Raw genomic sequence first — 24,562 nt, forward strand, 5'->3', positions numbered from 1 at the left:
GCGGCCTGTGGGTCGAACGCGGCCTCGGCCCTCCAGGAGTGAGGAGGGGGAACCACGTTTAGCAGCTTCAATTTTATACTGTTCCAATTCCAATTCCGTTGGCTTACATGTTGTTCATCGTTTCCAATCGGTGTCCTGTATCGGTGTATCCCGGGGTGTGAGACGTCACTCCTGATTGGATGGGATTAGTATCCCAACCTGAACATTTACTTTCTGTTCATTATCCCATTTAGGCCTGACGTCAAAATTAAAAAAAATGTCTTCTAAATCCTGACAGTTTTCTGAAATACCTATGTTTCTGTATCAGTGGTGCTCAATATTTCATGTCAAGGACCCCAAAAATTATATGTAATTGGCCACCGCACCGACTCCCATCTGAAAATATGTTATCGCAGGAACCCCTCAGAAGCAAAGATTTGAGTTAAAAACGTTCACTCTGAAAGAATATATATACAAAGATTTGTGCCACATTTTCACGATTTTTCAAAAATAGCAGACCTACAAGCTCGTAGCGCGCCACTCGGTGGCGCGCTATGAGCTTGTAGATCTGCTATTTTTCAATAGCTAAATTATAACATAATGTTTAAAACACCAAAAGGGGTTCCCGCCCCAAAATGGGTTAAACTCTCACTGATATGCTGTGTGTGTCTTTCTTCCTGCGTCGTCCCATGTGTCCCCCTGTCCTCTCTCAGTTCCTCAGGACTTCAGTTACCTTCCAGAGAAGAGCCTAATCAGAGCTATCATCCAATACGTCTCAGAGGCAGGGAAGAAAGGTATGGACTACTCTTAGTTATAATCACATAACAACAAAGGTCTGTATCTCTCTTATAGTTTTAGAATCACATAAGAACAAAGGTCTGTATCTCTCTTAGTTTTAGAATCCCATAACAACAATAGGTCTGTATCTCTTAGTTTTATAACAAGTAAGACGCGCGAACGCGGGAAGCGAACGCAGCTCGTAAATTGCAATAACAACAATTAGAATAAATTACGTACTTTTTTAAGGGTTTTTTCAAGTTCTTTTTTAGTGTGTGTGTGCGTTTTTTTAAAGTTTTCTTTAAGTTTTCCTTTAAGTTTTTCTTTAAGTCTGTATCTCTTTTAGTTTTATTATCACATAAGAACAAAGGTCTGTATCTCTCTTAGTTTTAGAATCACATAAGAACAAAGGTCTGTATCTCACTTATAGTTTTAGAATCACATAAGAACAAAGGTCTGTATCTCTCTTATAGTTTTAGAATCAAATAAGAACAAAGGTCTGTATCTCCCTTAGTTTTATAATCACATAAGAACAAAGGTATGTATCTCTCTCTTAGTTTTAGAATCACATAAGAACAAATGTCTGTATTATCTCTCTTAGTTTTAGAATCACATAAGAACAAAGGTCTGTATCTCTCTTAGTTTTAGAATCACATAAGAACAAAGGTCTGTATCTCTCTTATAGTTTAGGATCAAATAAGAACAAAGGTCTGTATCTCTCTTAGTTTTAGAATCACATAAGAACAAAGGTCTGTATCTCTCTTATAGTTTTAGAATCACATAAGAACAAAGGTATGTATCTCTCTTATAGTTTTAGAATCACATAAGAACAAAGGTCTGTATCTCTCTTATAGTTTTATATTCACATAAGAACAAAGGTCTGTATCTCTCTTATAGTTTTAGAATCACATAAGAACAAAGGTCTGTATCTCTCTTATAGTTTTAGAATCACATAAGAACAAAGGTCTGTATCTCTCTTAGTTTTATATTCACATAAGAACAAAGGTCTGTATCTCTCTTATCGTTTTAGAATCACATAAGAACAAAGGTCTGTATCTCTCTTATAGTTTTATATTCACATAAGAACAAAGGTCTGTATCTCTCTTAGTTTTAGAATCACATAAGAACAAAGGTCTGTATCTCTCTTATAGTTTTAGAATCACATAAGAACAAAGGTCTGTATCTCTCTTAGTTTTATATTCACATAAGAACAAAGGTCTGTATCTCTCTTATAGTTTTAGAATCACATAAGAACAAAGGTCTGTATCTCTCTTAGTTTTAGAATCACATAAGAACAAAGGTCTGTATCTCTCTTAGTTTTAGAATCACATAAGAACAAAGGTCTGTATTTCTCTTGTAGTTTTAGAATCACATAAGAACAAAGGTCTGTATCTCTCTTAGTTTTATATTCACATAAGAACAAAGGTCTGTATCTCTCTTATAGTTTTAGAATCACATAAGAACAAAGGTCTGTATCTCTCTTATAGTTTTAGAATCACATAAGAACAAAGGTCTGTATCTCTCTTATAGTTTTAGAATCACATAAGAACAAAGGTCTGTATCTCTCTTATAGTTTTAGAATCACATAAGAAGAAATGCCTGTACCACTCTAGTTTTATAATTGCATAAGAATAATTTGTATTGGCTATCGTTCATCAAATCGATCAGAAAGTGATCCCAAAAATATTGTTGACCCAGTAAGTCAGTGTGTACACCACCATCCACTTGAGTCAGAGTGATTTGTAAAACCATATTTATTATTATCATTGTAGTTATCGCTCTTGATGTGGATGGCCTTTTAATGTGTTAAAAACGAGGGAGAAGTGCCATTAAGGTCATTCCACCACTTGGATATGGTTCATCTGTCCTTCTTTTTTTCTCTAATAATTTTTATCCCACGATTTTGTAACCCATTTTTTCACCCCTGTGTCAATTATCTAATGTGATCCTGGGCTCTACACACCCTCCGCCAACCTAGTCCCCATATATGGGGGACATGGGGAGAGCAACGGACTTGAACTCATGCTTCCTTCATGCTTGAGTGTCCAAGTTGCTCCTTTACACCTGACAGGGGGGAGTTTCCCTGGTTGGACGTAGCGCGTGGAAGGAACATGTTATTCCAACCAGTTCCTTTCCCCTCCATCAGGCGCCCCGGCTGGCCAGGGGGAGGCAGTTTAGAGACCAGGATTACTGCATGTTTTTTGTGAGGGTACCTACCCTATGGGGACACGGGGAGAACATGCAAACTCCACACAGAAAGGCCCTTTCGCCAACCACGCCTCGGGTATGGGCACTGATGACGCGGAGGAGGAAACACGCCGCCAGCGCCCACAGCGTCCCGGGCGGGAATCGAACCCAGGACCTTCTAGCTGTGAGACGACAGCACATCTGTCCTTCTTGACCATCTTCTCTCTCTCTCTTTTCGTGGGACTAGGTCCAGAATGTACCCGTCCAGCTGTGGTGAGGGTTTCCCTGGCGTGCCTGGCATCAGTGGGGTCCACTTTCCAGTACCCGCCAGTCAACTGGAGCGCCATCCTGTCGCCTCTCATGAGGCTCAACTTCGGTAAGACACCCCCCGTCGAATCCTCAGTGATCCTTTATACCCATTTAGGCCTGACGTCGAAATTAAAACAAATGTCTTTACTTCTAAATCATGAAAATTTTCTGAAAAACCTCATGTTTCTATAGCAGTGGTTCTCAAACAGTTTCATGTCAAGGACCCCCAAAAATATATGTATTTGGCCGCCGACCCCCATCGGAAAATATGTTGTTCCATGGACCCCCTCCCAGAAGCAAATATTTGAGTTGGCTCTGAAAGAATATATTGAAAGCTTTGCACTACATTTCCACGATTTTTCAAAAATAGCAGATCTACAAGCTCGTAGCGCGCCACTCGGTGGCGCGCTATGAGCTTGTAGATCTGCTATTTTTCAATAGCTAAATTATAACATAATGTTTAAAACACCAAAAGGGGTTCCCGCCCAAAATGGGTTAACTCTGAAGGTGCCTTCAAATCTGAACCTCCGCTTAATCAACTAACCGGTTTAATCGATCGATGAGGTTATCAATAATTATCAATATCAATTCCCATCCCTACCTCCTCCTCCTATCACAGGCCAGGATACTCAGCACCAGTGCGCGGTGCTGGCGGCGAGCCAGGTGCAGACGTCCCAGAGTGCATCTCTCTTCCTGGGCTCGTGGCTGTCGCCTCCGCTCGTCCACAGTCTCAGCGTGAGTCCTGCTCGTTTGTTCAGACCTCCTGGTGGCTGCATTAGGGCATTCACTTCTAGTCATTTTCACTAGTTGACTAGTTGCCTAGTTTACTAGTCGACTAGTTGTTTAACCACCTATTATGTAAAGAAATAAAGAAAATAAAAAAATCTTCTTTTTTTTAAATAAATATTTGTACATTTAAAAACTGTGCACATTGGTGACTATAACTATAATCTACTGGATCTTGAGGCCTACAAAATCGGGGAAAAAAATAAAAAATAAACTTTTTATTTTCTTCTTATTATCAACTTACTAGTCAACTAGTACCAGCAAGGTCGACTAGTGGATTTGCCTTAATGCCCTAGGCTGCATGCAGTTGTGTTGTTGTCTGTTTACTGTCTAGGAACGCATCTGTGTCGATTCAGCGTTTAACCACTTTAACTATTATTTTAAGCACTTTAACCTTTAGCTGTTGAAAAATCGTGAAAATGTGGCGCAAATCTTTTAATATTATATGCTTTCACAGCGAACGCTTTAAACTCAAATATTTGCTTCCCCGGAACAATATATTTTCAGATGGGTCTCTACGGCCAAATGCAGATCATTAAAGTCCTTGACATGAAATAGTTTGGGAAACCACTGTTACAGAATCATAGGATTTTAAGAAAATTAGAAGACGTTTTGTATAATCTGGTCCCAGGTCTAAATGGGTTACTTAATAATAAACAAATGTACCAAACAAAAAAAGAAATCAACAATTTTCAATTGGGGAAAAAAGTTAATCAAGAGAAAATAACTTCTCAACACGTACTTTTTTTTTTCTTTCTTTAATGCTGGACGTGAACCCCTTGGTTCACTTGGTGTTTTAACTAAGCATTATGTTCTACTTTAGCTATTGAAAAATAGCAGATGTACAAGCTCATAGCGCTACGAGCTTGTAGGTCTGCTATTTTTTTTAAATCGTAAAAATGCGGCACAAATCTTTGAATATAATATCTTTCGGATGACTTCAGGCCTAAATTAGTTAAAATGAGAATACATGACAGTGATCTCTCCCCATTAACCCATTTTGGGCGGGAACCCCTTTTGGTGTTAGCATTATGTTATGCTTTAGCTATTGAAAAATAGCAGATCTACAAGCTCATAGCGCGCCACCGAGTGGCGCGCTACGAGCTTGTAGGTCTGCTATTTTTTTTAAATCCAAGAACGACTGACATACCTGTAGAAACATAGCTTTTTCAGAAAACTGTCAGGATGTAGCATTTTTAGAATCTCAGGTCAAAATGGGTTAACTAATGCACACGTTGTCCCGTACGTATGTCCCCTCTCAGTACGAGACGCGCGGCCGCCTGTACGAGGGCCTGTCCACCTGGATGAAGCACGTGTCCGAGGACAAGCTGCAGGTGTTTGTGGAGAGCCAGGGAGCGGCGCTCTTCCAGGTAGGCCTGCTGGCACCATTAGCATTGTGAGCATGTAGACGACCGGGGGTGCATACTTAGTTTAGACTAGTCATTGGTTAGACATGGGTTAAGGTTAGGTTTAGGTGTGCTGCCCCGTGGGAGGTTAGGTTTCTGGTTTAAGGACTTCAGTGTTTTGTACCAAACTATTGTATGAGTACCGAACAAAGAATGTTTGCTTTCGCCATCTTTGTTGAAGAAGAGTCTGGGCAATTAAGTTTTAGTCTTACTAGAAGTACTAAAAGTTTCTCAATCTTATATTTAGTTTTAGTCTGGCTTAATCTAGTTGCCTCTGAGGTCAATGATTAAAGTGTGATTACCTTTGAGGGGATTAAGTTTAGACTAGTCATTGGTTAGACATGGGTTAAGGTTAGGTTTAGGTGTGCTGCCCTGTGGGAGGTTAGGGTTAGGGTGAGGGTTTGAGATAGGTTGTAGTTGTAGGACTAATGACTGGTTAGACCGGCTATTTTCAAATGGCTGAAATGTATATAGTGGTATAATATATATATATATATAATATAGTATAAGTGGTGTGGTTAATGTATGTTTTGTAATCAAAATCTACAAAGTAACTAGTAACTAAATTAGTGGAGTAAAATAAGTACAATATTTGAAGTGAAAGTATTGGAAATCGAATCCAGTGTTCAACTCACCACAAAATTGTTAATCGCAATAGAGCGTCGCAGTCCCGCCCCCGAGAGAGAGAGAGAGAGAGAGAGAGAGACCCGGAAAAGAAATCCCCGTTCATTTTCCTCCTAGACTTTTCAGAAAGTATTTAAAGACGTTTACACCTCGGACAAAGCCAACTCTTGTCGTGACAAATCATGACAACAAACACAATGTTTTGGGCCAAACAAATAATTAGAAAGTAGAATAAAACGGCAGGTTGTTTTTTTCTTCTTTGTAATTATTTGTTTGGTCCAAAATATTGTGTTTGTTGTCATGATTTGTCACAACTCGAGTTGGCTTCGTACGACGCTTAAAAAGGTCTTTAAATAAATACTTTGTGAAATGTCTATGGGAAAAATGCATTGGGATTAATTTCCTGGGCCTGGCGTCGTCATGAAAGAGGGGTGGGACTATGACGCTCTATTGTCTGACATACTGACAATGAATCGTGATTATGAATCCCACCAACGTTCTAGGGTAGACCCGCCTCACCATGTGTCTGATTGGCTCCCGGGAAGGCATCGTTTTACTGAGGTTAGGCCGTTCTGGTTAGGTTTAGGGGGGTGCATACTTAGTTTAGACTAGTCATTGGTTAGACATGGGTTAAGGTTAGGTTTAGGTGTGCTGCCCCGTGGGAGGTTAGGTTTAGGGTGAGGGTTTGAGATAGGTTGTAGTTGTAGGACTAATGACTGGTCGCAAAAACGAGAACTGTCAATCACAACGACTACTGGCCAATCACAGCAGGGCTTTCCTAGAACTGCGGTGGGATACATAATAACGCGACAATGAATCATGCCTGTGTGCCCCCTGGCCCTGCAGGAGGACATCCGGGCCCAGCGGAGGTCCCTGTGCCTGGCCCTGCTCAGGGGTCTGGCCCAGGCCATGGCTCTGCCCAACCCTCCCAGCACCGTTTGGGCCGTCCTCCGCTCCACCACCGAGAAGATCTTCAGCCTTCTGCCCGACCGCATACAGGTACAGGTACAATTTACAATTTAGGCATTTAGCAGACGCTCTTAACCCATTTTGGCCTGACGCCGACATTTTTAAAATGTCTTCACAATCCTGACAGTTTTCTGAAAAATCTTATGTTTCTGTATCAGTGGTGCTCAATATTTCATGTCAAGGACCCCAAAAACGGGTGCAGTACTTAGTTTAGACAGTTTCAGACTAGTCATTGGTCCTACAACTACAACCTATCTCAAACCCTCACCCTAAACCTAACCTCCCACGGGGCAGCACACCTAAACCTAACCTTAACCCATGTCTAACCAATGACTAGTCTAAACTAAGTATGCACCCCCCAAAAACGATATGTAATATGCCTACCCCCCCACCCCCCATCTGAAAATATGTTGTTCCAGAGACCTCCCCAGAAGAGAAGCAAAGATTTGCGTTAAAATGTTCACTCTGTAATAATATATATCCAAAGTTTTGAGGCACATTTTCACAATTTTTCAAAAATAGCAGACCTACAAGACCTTGTAGATCTGCTATTTTTCAATAGCTAAATTATAACAATGTTTAAAACACCAAAAGGGGTTCCCGCCCAAAATGGGTTAATCCAGAGCGATTTACAGTGTAAGCAAGAGCAACACATGGCAATACATCAAATACATATAAATGGTCATCAAGGTACAAGGCACAACACCACTGGAAGCTTTACACAACCCTCCTAACCAGCTCAGTGGCCTTGTGGTTAGAATGTCCGCCCTGAGACTGGGAGGTCTGGGTTTGATCCCCGGCCGGGTCATACCAAAAAAATGGGTCCCAGTGCATCGGTACTCGGCATCAAGGGTTGGATTGGTGGGTTAGATCAACTACAAAATGATTCCCTGCTCACCGCTCCAGGAGATGGGTCAAATGCAGAGAACAAATCTTGCATACAGCAATGTATCTGACAAATAGTAGGGCTTTAACCTTCTTAACTTTAACCAGATGGGGGTCGGCGGCCAAATACAGATATTTTTTGGGGTTCTTGACATGAAATATTGATATAGACATTGGCATTTCAGAAAACTGTCATGATTTAGAGGACCTTTTTTAAATTTCGATGTCAGGCCTAAATGGGTTAATGGTCCGTTTGGTGCCATTTGTACAGACACACACAGATCAATATCCCACAAGCCTCTGGAGTAACGTTTAATGACTCTTCAATGAAACATCTTCATCATTTAGTTGTATGAACCGAGGACATGGCAACCATTAAACAATGTGGTTAACTGTTATACACAATGATGAGCATTGTATAGTGTAGTAGTACCTCTGCTGGCCAGCAGATGGGGCTCATTCCTCACACAGTGTATTATGAATGCATTAACCCATTTTGGGGTGTTAGCATTATGTTATGCTTTAGCTATTGAAAAATAGCAGATCTACAAGCTCATAGCGCGCCACCGAGTGGCGCGCTACGAGCTTGTAGGTCTGCTATTTTTGAAAAATCGAAGAACCACTGACAGAAACATAGCTTTTTCAGAAAACTGTCAGGATGTAGAAGACATTTTTTAGAATCTGATCTCAGGTCTGAATGGGTTAAAATTAGTGTTGATTTCGTCGACTATGGCGAAAAATGTTCGCCGACTACCTTTTTTCACAGAGGAAACAAAATACATACTACATAAAACTAAGATTAAATGTCATAATTGGTGTCGTTTCAGGACAGCGACGTGGAGCTGTTTGAAGGAATCACCAAATGTCTGTCTGAGCTACCAGACACCGAGATAGACCGCATCACACAGGTCACCCAGGTATGAACACACACACGCACGCACGCGCGCACACACGCACGCACGCACACACACACACACACGACTGTCTGAGTTACCTGACACCGAGGTAGACCGCATCACAAAGGTCACCCAGGTATGGACACACACACACGCACGCACGCACGCAAATGCAAAAGGGATGAAAAATCACACCCGTGTGAACTGAGTGGTGCAACTCCAGGTGGGGGTCCCCGGAGGGTCCCCGGGGGATCCCCGGAATTTCCAGACCCACACGAACGCGCCCAGGGTGGGGGGGCGGTTCCAGCGAGCCACCCCGCATCCAAAACGGTCGAGAAATGACAGAGTTACCGTGTGGGGGTCCCCGGGGGGTCCCCGGAACATCCAGACCCCCAGGAATGTGCGCAGGGGGCCGGGCCGGTTCCGGCGAGCCGCCCCACGTCCCAAACGGTTGAGAAATGACAGCGTTACCGTGTGGGGGTCCCCAGGGGGTTCCTCTACTGTACTGTCACTGTACTGTACTGTCACACCCAAAATCATCATATATACTGTGTGTGTGTGTGTGTGTGTGTGTGTGTGTGTGTGTGTGTGTGTGTGTGTGTGTGTGTGTGTGTGTGTGTGTGTGTGTGTGTGTGTGTGTGTGTGCGGTTCAGACAAACATGAAGAAGAGTTGCTTGGTGCTGACCTTCCTGACCTCTCGGGGCAGAGTGCCCCTCCTTGGCCTCAATGATGTCATCGCCGCCGTGCTCCGTGGTTGGCCCAGCCAGGGAGTGGGCGGGCTCCTCCCACACACCTTCTACCAATGCCGGCTGGCTCCCTCCGGCCCCAACACAGGTCGGTACGCTGCAAGGAGCCAATGGGCTTCCTCAGAGCTGCTGTTTATAGCCAAGAGGAAAATTAGCAAGAGAGGCCAACTTTGCTTTACTTCCCGTATCTGTGTGAGGTGGGCGGTAACATTATTAGGAGACAGGAAGAATGTTGGAGTCTATTCATTTCCAATGGGAGAGTGAACGTGAACACAGCTTCTGAACCATTCCTTAACTCCATGGTCACTGAACTAAATACTGGACCCAATCATCACAAGGCACACAATATTTACAAGATATTCATAGTAAAATGGCTTCTTTTAGCGAGACAAATCAGGAGAAAATCTACTTTGTTAATGACATTTCTTTATCCCAGCAACAAACTCTCGCGAGATTTGAGATGAGTCCAGAACAGTCTCTCTGTCCATCTGAAATTTGACGGACGACACATAGGGGGCTCTGACCCCATATTTAAGATGACAATATGTGAATATTATAACCAGTCTTCTGAAAGAATATATATTCAAAGATTTGTGCCGCATTTTCGCGATTTAAAAAAAATAGCAGACCTACAAGCTCGTAGCGTGCCACTCGGTGGCGCGCTATGAGCTTTTAGACCAATATTGTCCATGTGCGTTGATGCTACAGCATGTGTGGGTGCTCTGTTTATCCTGAGGTCCGGGGGCATAATACACACACAGAGATTACCCACTACCCAAAGCTTTGATCTTCTAAATCATTCCACCGTACAATGAAAGGCAGAACTCAGTGTTACCGATTAGCCCTAGACCGGCATATATTTATTGATACACGGGGGCATTCCCCTGAGATGAATAAGAACAGCATTTGAATATGAGTAACATATATACGACCTGTTATATCGCGAATCAGATTCGCTCCATATCAGCTCGTCAGCCGGGGCCCCTGGAAGCAGGACAGAAGGCTTGTTCTGTCATGGAGAATTCTGACGTGTCTTCACTTTTTCAGACACTATATAGAAATCTCTCTGTCCCTCTGTGACCTTGCTTGAGCACAGCTAGGGTGTACACTCTTATAAGTAACGGTACTTACTTATAAAGGTCACTTTTATCCCACCAGCGTATCGTCAACCATGCATCGCTGTTGTTAGACCCCTACTAAAAACCCTTTATTCAATCATGGTTTAAGCCAACACGTTTCGACACTAACCAGTGGAGAGTGTCCTTACAGTGGTATTACTATTGGGGCAATCTGGGAACCCATGCAAAAAAAAAATATATATATATTTTTTCTCCCTTTGAATTTGCCTCAAGGCGTACAGACTGCTTTCACTTGTAGAGACCGGATCTCTCCTTTTAGCGTGCGTGCCTACTCTTCCAGTTGCAAACATCAGTTTACATTCCTAACATTCCTAAGGGCCGGGGCTACACTATGGGGACGGAATGTGCTGCCACTATACTCAATGGAACCCGGGTTGCACAGAGCGCTGTGGATGCGGTGCGCAGGTTCAGGTTCATGTTGTGCGCAAGCTCTGCATGTGAATCATTTTTTCCGCAAGTGCTCGTGCACAGTACTTAGTTTAGATAGTTTTTGGTTCAGACTAGTCATTGGTTAGACCAGTCATTAGTCCTACAACTACAACCTATCTCAAACCCTCACCCTAAACCTAACCTCCCACGGGGCAGCACACCTAAACCTAACCTTAACCCATGTCTAACCAATGACTAGTCTAAACTAAGTATGCACCCCAAGTGCTCTATTTTTCTGCGTGTCCACACAGGGGTTACGCAGACCTTCGCCTCGCCTTCAGAGGAAAAATACAGAACTCCCCCCACGGGGACGGACGAGTTGTCGGTGCAGCTACCTAGCTGTTTACAGTTCCGTTCCCGTCCCCAGTGTAGCCTCCCCGTAACTCTACGCGTTGTAACGGGACTTGTCGACAGAATCAGCTGTGGAGCTCTGAATCTGTCTTGAGATATTACAGTTGGCGTAATCGGTATGGTATTCAACATCATTTGTACGGGTAGCATTACGCCTGTAACGCAATTTGATCACATTAACCCATTTTGACCTGAGATCAGATTCTAAAAATGTCTTCTTCATCCTGACAGTTTTCATTTGGATTTTTCAAAAATAGCAGACCTACAAGCTCGTAGCGTGCCGCTCGCTCGGTGACGCGCTATGAGCTTGTAGATCTGCTATTTGTCAATAGCCAAAGCATAACATAATGCTAACACCAAAAGGGGTTCCCGCCCAAAATGGGTTAACGGCACTTAGTTCCACTCACGTAAGACACCAGGGGGCAGTCACAGCTGAGGTGATAAACAACACGCGTGGTATTACAGTTTATGAAATCCTAAATCGGCAAAGGTCGACCAAGGAGCAATGTGGGGCAGGCAGTGCATATGAAATGCTAATGTCACGATTAGCCGTGAGAGCTGTTGTTCCACTCTGTGCCTGCAGGGGTCTCCAAACGCATGGAGTGGTTGCTGGAGCTGATGGGCCACATCAGGAACATAGTGTACGGTGCCACCAGCGTTCAGTGCAGCATCAGACAGGTATGGATTACATCAAAAGAACATCAGTTTAACACCACACAGGTGTGGATTACAGGTATGGGGCGACTGTATTAAAATAGATATGACACAATATGTCCCAAAAGGAGTGGTGTTTCCAGTGCCATGCTCTCTCTGTGAAGAGCTCAGTTTTTCAACATGTGTGTGTGAGAGTTTGACCCACTCTCTGCAAACTTGACCCAGCATGGAATGAGTGTGTGTGTGTGTGTGTGTGTGTGTGTGTGTGTGTGTGTGTGTGTGTGTGTGTGTGTGTGTGTGTGTGTGTGTGTGTGTGTGTGTGTGTGTGTGTGTGTGTGTGTGTGTGTGTGTGTGTGTGTGTGTGTGTGTGTCCTGAGTTGACCGTACTCGGTACACAGAACTCATTCATATTAATTTAAAGGTACATACATGCTCTATTTTCAGATAGTAATCATTGACATTGGCATTTTTCCCTGTTTCCATCCACTGATAAAATGCGATTATTGGGAGATATGAAATAAGTGAATGAAATAAGCAGTAGGTGGTGTTATTTTGCCAGTCGAGTGAGACCCATTTTATTTGGCCCGCCCGACATGGACCACCTGGTTGGCGATTGGGCTGCAAGTCCTCTATGCTGTCCAGAAGCTGTCAAGTATAGACATCTCTGGGAGCACTTCCCCCATAAATTGTGTGTACACTACCAGTAAGACCCCCTGAGGGCGAGAAGCGACCTTGCTGAAACAACAGAGCTTCTTAATACGGCACAGTTAAGAAGCAGGAGTTAAACCATTAATCTGGTGTCAGTGAGGTCAGATGTAGAGTTGCTGGCCCGGCTCCATATATGCAGACCTAGGTGATGAACCAGTCTTCTCCATGACACGCGCCATATATGGGTTTATGAGGTCAGATCAACATATGGAATGAATTTTGTCTATGGAGCGTGACATGAGGCGTGACTGACGGAAGCAAGATGCAGGTTTTCATAGTAAACTTCGACCTACCATGGTCATTATTATTACTTGCGCAAGCAGAGCGCGCAAGTACTAGTTTCGCCAAATGACGTAATGACTACTGACTACTGAGCTAGCTATATCAGTTATACCCTGACGTCATTTGCTGGGACGGTGCATACGCATCAAGAGTAACCACAGTATACCGCTAATCAACTTACATATCATATACATAGGAACATTACCTCTAATCTTCCCGACACTAAAACATATCGTCATTACGTCACCATCAAAAACCAATTACATTCTGGCATTGGGTCCTTTAATCCACATCTTTATTACGTCATCATTGAGAGCTAGTGATCATTGAGAGCTACCCATACCAGTTATACCTCGACGGTCGACAGTACTTGCGCGCTCTGCTTGCGCACTAGTAGGCCATTTATGGCCTACTTGTGTGCAACAAGCAAGTAGGCACTCGACAGAGTGCAGTTCTAGTTATATATGTTTTTGTTAGTGTTTTTTTAAAGCTCAGCTGTGAAAATCCTGGCAGCAGACTAAACAAACACTGAAAACAGATTTGACACATGAGGAATACTAAATTAGGCCAAAAATAGAGCAAAGGAAAAGGTACTTTTGGAAGAGATACTTGACATGAAATGTCATTCTGTCTGTGTATTTATGCTAGTGTAGCTCTTGATTGTTCTATTTATTGATGTACTGTTTGTCTGTAAGTAGCCTTGCCGAGCCATGAGGCCCATAGGGCAGGAGCCTATCTCCTGTTTCTGTAGCGTGAGGCAGCTTGATGTACAAGTACAACCCCTGGACATGACGCTAGTATGTCGCAGGGACTTACCCCCAATCCAACCCTTGATGCTGAGTGTCAAGCAGGGAGGGCACTGGGTCCCATTTTTAGAGTCTTTGGTATGACCCGGCCGGGGATCGAACCCCGACCTCCCAGTCTCAGGGCGGACACTCTAACCACAAGTAAGACGCGCGAACGCGGGAAGCGAACGCAGCTCGTAAATTGCAAAAACAACAATTAGAATAAATTACGTAATTTAAGGTTTTTTTTAAGTTATCGTTTTTTTGTGTTTAAGATTTTTTTTTAAGTTAAGTTTTTTTTTAAGTTAAGTTCTTTTTTAAGTTTTTCCTTTTTAAGTTTTTCCTTTTTAAGTTTTTTTTTTTTAAGTTAAGTTTTTTTTAAGTTAAGTTTTTTTAAAGTTTTTCCTTTTTAAGTTAAGTTTTTTTTTAAGTTAAGTTTTTTTTAAGTTAAGTTTTTTTTAAGTTAAGTTTTGTGTGTGTGTGCGCGTGCGTTTTCCTTTTTAAGTTTTTTTTTTAAGTTACGTTTTTTTTTAAGTTAAGTTTTTTTTTAAGTTTTGTGTGCGTGCGTGTGTGTGTGTGTGCGTGTGTGTGTGTGTTTGTGTGTGATACAGCTGCGCCCTCTGGTGGTGGGCGGGTGGTGTTACAGCGTGACAGACACACACACACACAGACAGACAGACATGATCTGCTGGATCTCATAGTAAATGCTCACTGCGTTCGCAACAAGGCCACTGAGCTGGTCGACTGTTTGTCTGTACTGTATATGTATTTTGTTGCAATGTTTTGTCTCAGACCAAAAATGGCCGCAGTGAAAACAAGTCAAAAGGCTTGCTTGTGTTTGTATCCTTGAAGCTTCCTCGATGTACATGCCGGCGTAACTTGTTTATTGAAGAGAGATGATTTAACCCATTTAGACCTGTTGCAACCTATACGTTGTCATACCTGCCTCATTAGTTGTTGCTATACGTGTAGCATGTTCTTTTGTTTTTTTTGTTTTTTAATAAGAATGTGAAGGTTTTCAGAAAACTTAGGTTAGGTTTAAGAATGCGTTTTTTTTAGAATCGGTCTAAAAATGGGTTAACCCATTTTGGGGCGGGAACCTCTTTTGGTGTTTTAAACATTATTTTATAATTTAGCTATTGAAAAATAGCAGATCTACAAGCTCGTAGGTCTGCTATTTTTGAAAAATCGTAAAAATGTGGCGCAAATCTTTGAACATATATTCTTTCAAAGTGAATGTTTTTAACTCCGGTCTAAATGGGTTTTAAACTACATCGTGGGGAATAAATGCATGTGAGGTGTCGATTTCACGTACCCATAACAAGCCTCCATCCACACGCGCTGCAGGCCACAGACTTCCTGCTCCAGGTGTTTGCCGGGGCGGTGGCCGCGTGGGGAGACCACTCCATGCCTCTGCTCCTGGGCATGAGAGCCAACTGGTTCCCCTGGGAGGAGGAGGAGAAGGAGGAGGAGGCTGGGGGAGGCTCCAAACCTCCATGTCTGCCTCACCGCCCCTACGGAGAGGAGAACCTCACCACCAAGACCCCCCTGCTGTCCCCCACCGGAGAGGAGACCCACCTGTCCGTCTGTGTCCTGGGTCTCTCTCACAGCCTGCCACAGCTGCTCTCTAAGGAGCCCTGGAGCAGCCAGCTCAACAAGGTTGGTCTGTTTTACGTCGCTCGTTTTTTAACCCATTTTGACCTGACGTCGAAATTAAAAAAATGTCTTCTAAATCCTGACAGTTTTCTGAAATACATCATGTTTCTATATCAGTGGTGCTCAATATTTCATGTCAAGGACCCCAAAGATTATATGTATTTGGTCGCCGACCCCCATCTGAAAATATGTTGTTCCAGGAACCCCTCAGAAGCAAAGATTTGAGTTAAAAACGTTCGCGCTGAAAGAATGTATATATTCAAAGGTTTGTGCCACATTTTCACGATTTTTCTAAAATAGCAGATCTACAAGTTCGCTATGAGCTTGTAGATCTGCTATTTTTCAATAGCTAAAGTACAACATAATGCTTAGTTAGAACACCAAAAGGGGTTCCCTGTTTTGTATGTGTCTATGGAGGTAACATTACTCTAATACAGGGGTTCTCAACCCGTGGGTCGCGACCCCTCGGGGGGTCGCCAAATTATTTTAGGGGGTCCCCAAATTATTTTCAAAAAAAAAAAAGGTTATTGTAGCAGTCAATTTATATTGGGGGTCGGGAGGGGGCGGGGCGGGGGTCCCGAGCCATTGCCAAAGCATTTCCGGGGGTCCCCGGCCAAAAACGTTGAGAACCCCTGCTCTAATAGACCCCCAGGTGTGGTTAGAATATTCAAATATGTCTTCCCTGTGTATTTTTGGTTTCTTACTGAAAGCTGAAAGCCTTTGTGTCAAAAGGCCCCAATCGAGAAATACACAATTGTTGCGACATCATAACCCTAACCTCTCCCCTATAACCCGTCCCCCGAGTCCCCCGTTATCATACAACACACAGCTGTGGGCGAGGTTTCGGTTCAGGTGGTGCTAAAGTGAAAACCAGGTATACTTAAAGGGGCATTCCACTCATTTTCAACATTTTACTATGTCATCAATAGACCTTAGAACTGTTGTGTGGAAATAATAAAAAGTCACCCCATTCTGTGTTTCCTAGAACTGCAATTGTGAAAAAAATCATTAACATGGTGAAACACATCTTGATGACATCCTCACGATGTGTTTCACCATGTTAATGATTTTTTTTCAGACCTACAGTTCTAGGAAACACAGAATGGGGGGACTTTTATATTATTTCCACACAACAGTTCTAAGGTATATTAATGACATAGTAAAATGTTGAAAATGAGTGGAATGCCCCTTTAATTAACGTGTGTGCGACTGTGCGTGCGTGCGTTTGTGCGTTTCAGTTCATAGACTGGCTCTTCAGCCTGGTGGAAAGCCCCGAGGACTGTTGGTCAGCAGCATCCATCAGCACAATCAGAGGTGAGGTCATGTTTTATAGGCCCAAAACCACACTAATGATTCGCCCAATGCAACTCCTTGCAACCAAACGGTTGCGAGTAACATTGCATGCAGTTGCATGCAACCATTAACCCCAACGGCAAGGAGTTGCATCGGTGCGGTTTGGGCCTTAGACACAATATTATATCACATCATTGTTTTAACGGCCTTCCATCCACTGTACCTACTGTACACAACCAATCGCCACACGCCATTGCTACTGAAAGGCAGCACAATAGTCACATTCATCATGGCAGCCATATCGGCTCTGTGCATAACTATAGTCCCAGTTCAACCCCCCCCCCCCCCCCCCCCCCTTTAGCTTTATTTCACATGTACCAAACACCAATCAGGCACATGTTTGGTCTTTTTTTTGTTTTTTTGGGCCACCGCAATGCTTTTCCAATGGAAGTCACATGGTTTGACCAAACATTTTAGTTTGATGAGGGGGGAGGGGCAGAACACCACCAGCAATCAGCAATCAAACACAAATGTTTGATCAAACCATGTGACTCCCATTGGAAAAGCATTGTGGTGGCCCAAAAAAAACGACCAAACATTTGCTTGATTGGTGTTTGGTACGTGTGAATGAGGCCTTAACTCATCTACTGCCAGAGTTAATTAATTCATGAATTAATCACCCCCTGCCAGCGATTGTCATAGAATATTTCCGGAGGGAAAAATAAAGTCTGTCACCGCGACCCCCTCCTCCGTTCCCTCGTGATTGGCAGTTGAATATTAGATCGTTGCTTTTCTATTGGCTGGCTCGGGGACATGATGTCCACAGGCTGGTGGTCTGAGGATCGAGGAGGTTGTCCAAGTGTATGTAAAGGCCAGTCCACACCAATGCAACTCCTTGCAACATGCAACTACTTTCCCCCCCTCCATCAGGCGCTCCGGCTGACCAAGGGGAGGCAGTATAGAGACCAGGATTACAGATATATATATACATTTTTTTTGTGAGGGTACCTCGGGGGCACGGGGAGAACACGCAAACTCCACACAGAAAGGCCCCTTTGTCAACCCCACCAAGATTTTGGTATTTGAATAAAGACATTTGTGTGTGTGTGTGTGTGTGTGTGTGTGTGTGTGTGTGTGTGTGTGTGTGTGTGTGTGTGTGTGTGTGTGTGTGTGTGTGTGTGTGTGTGTGTGTGTGTGTGTGTGTGTGTGTGTGTGTGTGTGTGTGTGTGTGTGTGTGTGTGTGTGTGTGTGTGTGTGTGTGTGTGTGTGTGTGTGTGTGTGTGCGCGCGTGCGTGCGTGCGTGCGTGTGTGTGTGTGTGTGTGTGTGTGTGTGTGTGTGTGTCTGTGCGTGCACGCGTCCTCTGCAGCTGCCCTGCTGTCTCTCAGGTCGTGTGCAGAGTTCCAGAAGAAGGCGGTGTGGACCAGGGCTTACGGCTGGTAGCCTCATGAACCACCACTAGAGGGCGCTGTGTGTGGCGGACCAGGGCTTACGGCTGGTAGCCTGAATGATGAAACACTGCTTCCTGTGTCGACGTCCTCCTCCTCCCGCCACAGACATGTTTCCTCATCATCACTATACACAACACCAACCGCTCCGGCCACATGCACACGCTCAGTCCAGACGCCATGATTTATTTCTTGCCAAATGCTGTCGGCGGAACAAATGTAACGTCTTTACCACATCTTAACCCCAGCGGAGAACATGTGACGCCACTTAACCCATTTTGACCTGAGATCAGATTCTAAAAATGTCTTCTACATCCTGACAGTTTTCTGAAAAAGCCATGTTTCTATGTCAGTGGTTCTTCGATTTTTCAAAAATAGCAGACCTACAAGCTCGTAGCGCGCCACTCGGTGGCGCGCTATGAGCTTGTAGATCTGCTATTTTTCAACAGCTTAAGCATAACATAATGCTAACACCAAAAGGGGTTAAAAAAGGGGTTAAACGACTAGTCGACTAGTTGTTTAACTACCTATTATGGAAATACATATTTGTACATTTAAAAACTGTGTACATTGGTGACTATAACTATAATCTACCTGATCTTGAGGCCTACAAAATCGGGAAAAAAATAAAAAATATATACTTTTTTTTTCTTTTTCTAATCAACTAGTCAACTAGTACCAACAAGGTTGGTTTACTAGTCGACTAGTAAACTAGTCGACTATAGTTGCTTAATGCCCTAGGCCTAGTTGGTACACAGCCTGAGGCTAGACTACAGCTATGGAGGCTATCACTTCCAGGCCGGGCGGATGTGGCTCTTCTTTGCTTTTTCGCGCATGGCCTCGGGAAGATATTTTACAGTAGGAGGTGCTGAGCGGTCAGCAGCTGCAAAATGTGCGTGCACGCGCCTCGCGAGGGGAGGGGGGTGCTCCAGTCCCACCCAGCACCCCTACTTCCCTCAGCCATGTTTTCGCGCATTTCACTGACTTGGCACTGGCCTCACGATCCCGCCTATGTTAACGGGAGGGACTGTGTTAAATCTCTCTGAAAATGGCAGATCGTTGTAAGCTTGTAGATCTGCTATGTGTTCACATGAATGATGGGGTTTAAGTGTTTAACGTTGGGAGAGTTGATGTCTTATTGCGGAGGACTAAGATGCCCCCCCCCCCCCCAACCTTCCTGATCTATACAGCTTGTGGCTCGGTCACATTGTTTACGCAAGACTTGACCATATCTCTTGAAATGGCTTTATTTTTTTAATATTGTGTTGTCTTATGTTTTGGCATTCAATAAAGGTTACAGAATGTTCCTTGAATGTTCTTTGACAATGTTAAAAGTCAAAATAAAGCTTTAGTTCAAAATGAAGCACCCGCAAGGAACTATTTTTCCAGGCATATTGAATGACTTTTAATACAGTAATGTTTTGTTAAAATACATGAAACGTGTTAAATACAGGGCTAATCTCTGATAGCTAGAAGTCCAAGGTTACATTCAAAACCACGTACTAACATGGGCTACTACATACTACGCTCTATCTATTAATCCAGTTGTTTTCCAAGTCCATAGTAATTATCCATCCATGTACAGTATAAATAATGGATTAGGGGTCAGGACCTTAGAGTATATATGAATAGAGACGGCACCCGGAGGAAACCCTGAGGCGAAATGGACATAGTGGCCGAATTTGGTATTGCAGCGCTGGCCCAAACACATGGTGGTCCGTTGACTATCATTGTGCATGTTCACGATGACACGTGAACGCTGTTTCATACGTGAACGCACGTGAATGCGTGCAATGATGGTCAACGGCCAGCACGTTCATGTGTTTGGGCCCAATCCATCCCAGAATGCACTCTGTTCCTACTCGGAAGGAGGAGTGAAATCGCCTCATGCGCTTTAGAGCAACTTAATGCAAGTGGATGGGAGGAGAACTCTGGTGCCGTCTCTATTCATATATACTCTAAGGTCCTTTTCGGGGAGGGGACAGAATAAATTATGGACTTAGACTGTTATTCGTCTCAAGTTAACTGCTCTATTGGTAGCCTCGGTCCCAGGCTCACTTAACTGCGAAAAAGAAGAGCCTGGTCACAACCTAAGGCAGAGAAGCTATCGAAATGCGGGACTTCCGCCGTGTAACCCCCCCCCCCCCCCCCCCCCCCCGGAAGTTAACGTTTTTTGACCAATCGCAGCGTTGTGTTCCCGAAAATGTATTCCCGCTGAAATGATCATTGGGTGGGGACTAGTAAACACAGCCGCACCGCGTGACGTAGTTATCTTACACGCAACACTTCCGCCACTTCCGCTGATAGTCTTTTCAGCGTAGGTCTTGCCCAGGGTGCTCTATTGGCCATTTGAGACACGGACCACCATTTGATGAGATTTAACCTCAAATCCAAGACTGATTGATGCGGTACCATTAGAGATAACAGGCAAACATTGATCAAAATAACAATTCCTCTACATTCCCTAATTGTGTAAACTTCTTGTAAATGAAGTAATGCAGATGTTTAACAATAATTTAACTCTTGAGAGCGTAAAATGAACGCCTGTAAATTGTGAAATGAAATGAAATGATTACTATATTTACCCAGGGTATCTGGGCTAAGCTCAAGAACTTGTTTCCAGCTAGGCCCTGCTCATAGAACATTTCATCGTAGTGGTTAATTGCCTTGTTCAAGGGCACTTCAGCGGTGGTAATTTTAACGTGTCGGACCGCTGATTCGAACTGGCGACCTTCCGGTATCAAGACCGCTCCGCAATCCGTTCGGCCACCGCTGCCACTTAAACTCTCGAGAGTTGAAGGACAACTTTGTTTTTGTTTCTTTTTTATTTTTCAACCAAGGTTCATGTTTTAGGTTGTTATAAGAGAAAGTAAAAGAGGAGTGTAATTTTCTTTTTCATTTGCTGCTTTCTTTCGTTTTAGCGATTTTAGCTTTTTTTGACAGGGATTATAACTGCATTTTCTTAACGCAGGGGTGGGCAACTTTGATGACGGAGAAGGCCACTATATTTCCACACACTCCAGAGTTTGATTGATTGACAGTTTGTAGAATGGGTACAGTTCAAGGAAAGTATAGTCTGCTAAAAACAATTCAATACATCAAAAACGTTTATTTAAAGACATACAGATATATACTATGCAAATAATAAAGAGTAAATCATATACACTGTCCTAGAACATGTAGAGTAAAGAAAACAAGAGGGTGTGTGCGTGCGTGCGTCGTGACTCCGCAGCAGTGATGATCAGCTGTTGATCCAAATCAAAGCGTGGGATCAATTCACCCTGCAGGATGAAGATCCCGTCGGGAACAGGAAACGGAAACTGCGTTTATGCGCGTGTTTGTTCCACAGACCGGATCCAGTAGGCGGGGCTTGCACTGGATCGGATGTGATATACGGTAGATACAGAGCGGCTGGTTTGTTCCGACTTTGAAACAAGCCACACTGCTAGCAGGTATTATCTGATGTTTGATTTATATGTATATATTTATAACTATATATGTTATGTATTAATATAACTGAACACTATTAGTTTTAGTGTATCAGTATGACACCAAATGGATGAACATGTGCAATGTTTTACAACTGAAGAGGAAACAAACATAGAGACACACGGGGACTACAAATTCCACGCCCCCAAATGAGACAGCGTCCCCACTTCTGGTCCGTTTCAACTGTGTACTGCAGCTGCCAATGCAATCCCTATGAGAGGCATCATAAAATACCCTTATTTCACTGGTTCATTACTGAGGCTGTAGCGATTTATTTTGTGTTCGAATAATGTGTCCCATATGTTTTATTTGTCCTTTTTAATGTCATATACCTGCCATCTCAATATACAACCCACAATGTACTATAATATACTCCATAAGTGGCAGCGGTGGCCGAACGGATAGCGGCGCGGTCTAGATACCGGAAGGTTGCCAGTTCGAATCAGCCGTCCGACACGTTAAAATTACCACCGCTGAAATGCCCTTGAACAAGGCATCAACCACTACGATGAAATGTGTTCTATGAGCAGGGCCTGGCTGGAAACAAGTTCTTGAGCTTAGCCCAGATACCCTGGGTAAATATAGATTTCATTTCATTTTTTTCATAAGATTGTAAAGACTGCTAGCATCGGATATATTGAAGTTTCCCTGACGTATGATTTGTACGTCACGCATTAATCCTTATAAATACCGCTAGATGCGGCATTCCCAAGCGACGGATCGAGCGACCACGACGAGCGTGACAGAGTCCAGCGTTGTAAACGGTTAAACGGCCGGTCTTCATCATGCCTAAAGTGTGCTGCGTTCCTCTTTGTAAAAACAACAAAGAAAAAAACCCAGACTTGATGTTTCATCAACTTCCAGCTGATCATGAAAAGAGAGAAATGGCTGCACCCATCCACTAGTAAAAAATATGTGAAACCATCCAGAAGAAGTTTGTGAACTCCACAAGTGGTGGAAATTAAGTATTCAAGTGAAGCTTATGAAGGTATATGTCACAGTGAAAATAGCCTTGAAACTTATGATAGTCAGTCATGACTACGTTTAAGTGTAGGCTACATAAGCGTTCAGATTTCAAATATAAAGTGCTCATCCCCGGAGCTACGGATGTTATACATTTGCACGTTTATTAGCACCCGTGTAGTCCTTATATTGTTCAATAAAAAGCATTTTTATCCGACGGCTGGCCAATTTTTTTTCGCTATATGCTTTCAATACGTGCCCTTATCGGTTGGGAGGTGTATTGCACTCATGCATTATTATAACCTTTATAGAAAATGGTCACCGATCGGATTAAAATGCATTTTCTTGAACAATACGGGATGCACGGCTGTTAATAGCCGCCCGTTCAAAATTCTAACATCCGTGTCCCCGGGGGTGAGCACTTTATAGGCTATTTGAAATCTGAACGTTTACAAATGCACATAACTTAGCCAGGCGCTCAAAACAAGGCAAGTCACGCCACGACGCACGTGAAGGACGAGCGTCATGTGAACCATTAATCTTATCCTACTGAATATGATATAGATTGACAATATCAAGAAGTCAGGCAAAATCATCTGAGGAGCATATGCTGCTATATAGGATTACACAGACTGAAATTGACTGCCTGAAAAGTAATTTATTATATTATTCTTCATGCATGAAGCTCCCAATTCCCGTGAAATTGCAATATATGGGCTATATAAATAAATACCCCATATATTGTAATATGTATTAAAACTGTAATACATAAGATAGATTCTAATTGATATTTTATTATCTATAAACCTGGAGAATCCACTAGATAGTTGACAATGGATATGTCACTCCTGGCCATTTAGTTGGGTCATTTTCCCAACTACTTTTAGGCAAATCATATGGACAAATTGATAATCCAACAAGTTTTATTTTTTCTTTGTATAAAGAATTCATATACGCCTGCATGTTCACACCATGCACCACAAATACGGATAATGTATCTTCAAACTCGGCGGCGCTTGGAACGTCACTTATAAGCGACAGGTAATCAGTCTGTCAACTCAGCTCTGCTCCGTTAACATTATGGGTAACTCATTCAAGTGGTAAATTAAATGTGAAACAAGTCATCTATTGAGAAAACAAAAAAATATGTTGACAAAGACACTTCATACATTTGGAAACATATTTTTATTCAAATCAATATAGTCTTCAGTTCATGTTGTATTATTTTAAAAGTAGGCTAACTACAGTGGAATTTCAATTGACTTCTATGGGCTGGCATGCAGTACACTGGTCTAACGGACCAGAAGTGGGGACGCTGTCTCATTTGGGGGCGTGGAATTTGTAGTCCCCGTGTGTCTCTATTGTTCCAAATATTTTTTGGAACAACCCGTGGGTCGCGACCCCTCAGGGGTCGCCAAATTATTTTGGGGGGTCCCCAAATTATTTAAAAAATATATTGTTTTTTTTCCCCCAATGAAATGGCTGGAAAATGGAAATGAAAACTTACATGGTACACAGTACATATGCATACACCTTCCCTAATGTATATCTGGTTTCAGTATTTATTTATGGTGTATTGGCTCTATTAAGGTTATTGTAGCAGTCAATTTATATTGGGGGTCGGGAGGGGGCGGGGCGGGGGTCCCGAGACATTGCCAAAGCATTTCCAGGGGTCCCCGGCCAAAAACGTTGAGAACCCCTATTCCAAATGATCACAACTAAATGTTAAACTTTAAACCACACTCACTGACTGACTGTCTTATGTGTAGTGTTTGTAAATCTTATGATCACAACTAAATAAAC

At 43.1% G+C, this 24,562-nt stretch overlaps 1 protein-coding gene across 1 annotated transcript in view; it reads left to right on the forward strand.

Moving 5' to 3' along the window:
• focad (focadhesin) overlaps window positions 1-19,613 on the forward strand; it is a 101,031-nt gene extending 81,418 nt beyond the window's left edge. The window contains 11 exon segments of the mRNA XM_079491028.1: window positions 693-773; window positions 3,191-3,319; window positions 3,872-3,987; window positions 5,301-5,408; window positions 6,915-7,067; window positions 8,750-8,839; window positions 9,472-9,652; window positions 12,067-12,161; window positions 15,260-15,571; window positions 16,807-16,882; window positions 18,229-19,613. Of these exon segments, the coding sequence (XP_079347154.1) occupies window positions 693-773; window positions 3,191-3,319; window positions 3,872-3,987; window positions 5,301-5,408; window positions 6,915-7,067; window positions 8,750-8,839; window positions 9,472-9,652; window positions 12,067-12,161; window positions 15,260-15,571; window positions 16,807-16,882; window positions 18,229-18,302 (1,415 nt within the window). The 3' untranslated portion in view covers window positions 18,303-19,613.
• Window positions 19,614-24,562: the final 4,949 nt, after the last annotated feature.

This window comes from Electrona antarctica, assembly GCF_951216825.1.
Source record: "Electrona antarctica genome assembly, chromosome: 21".
In the NCBI taxonomy this organism is placed as follows: domain Eukaryota; kingdom Metazoa; phylum Chordata; class Actinopteri; order Myctophiformes; family Myctophidae; genus Electrona; species Electrona antarctica.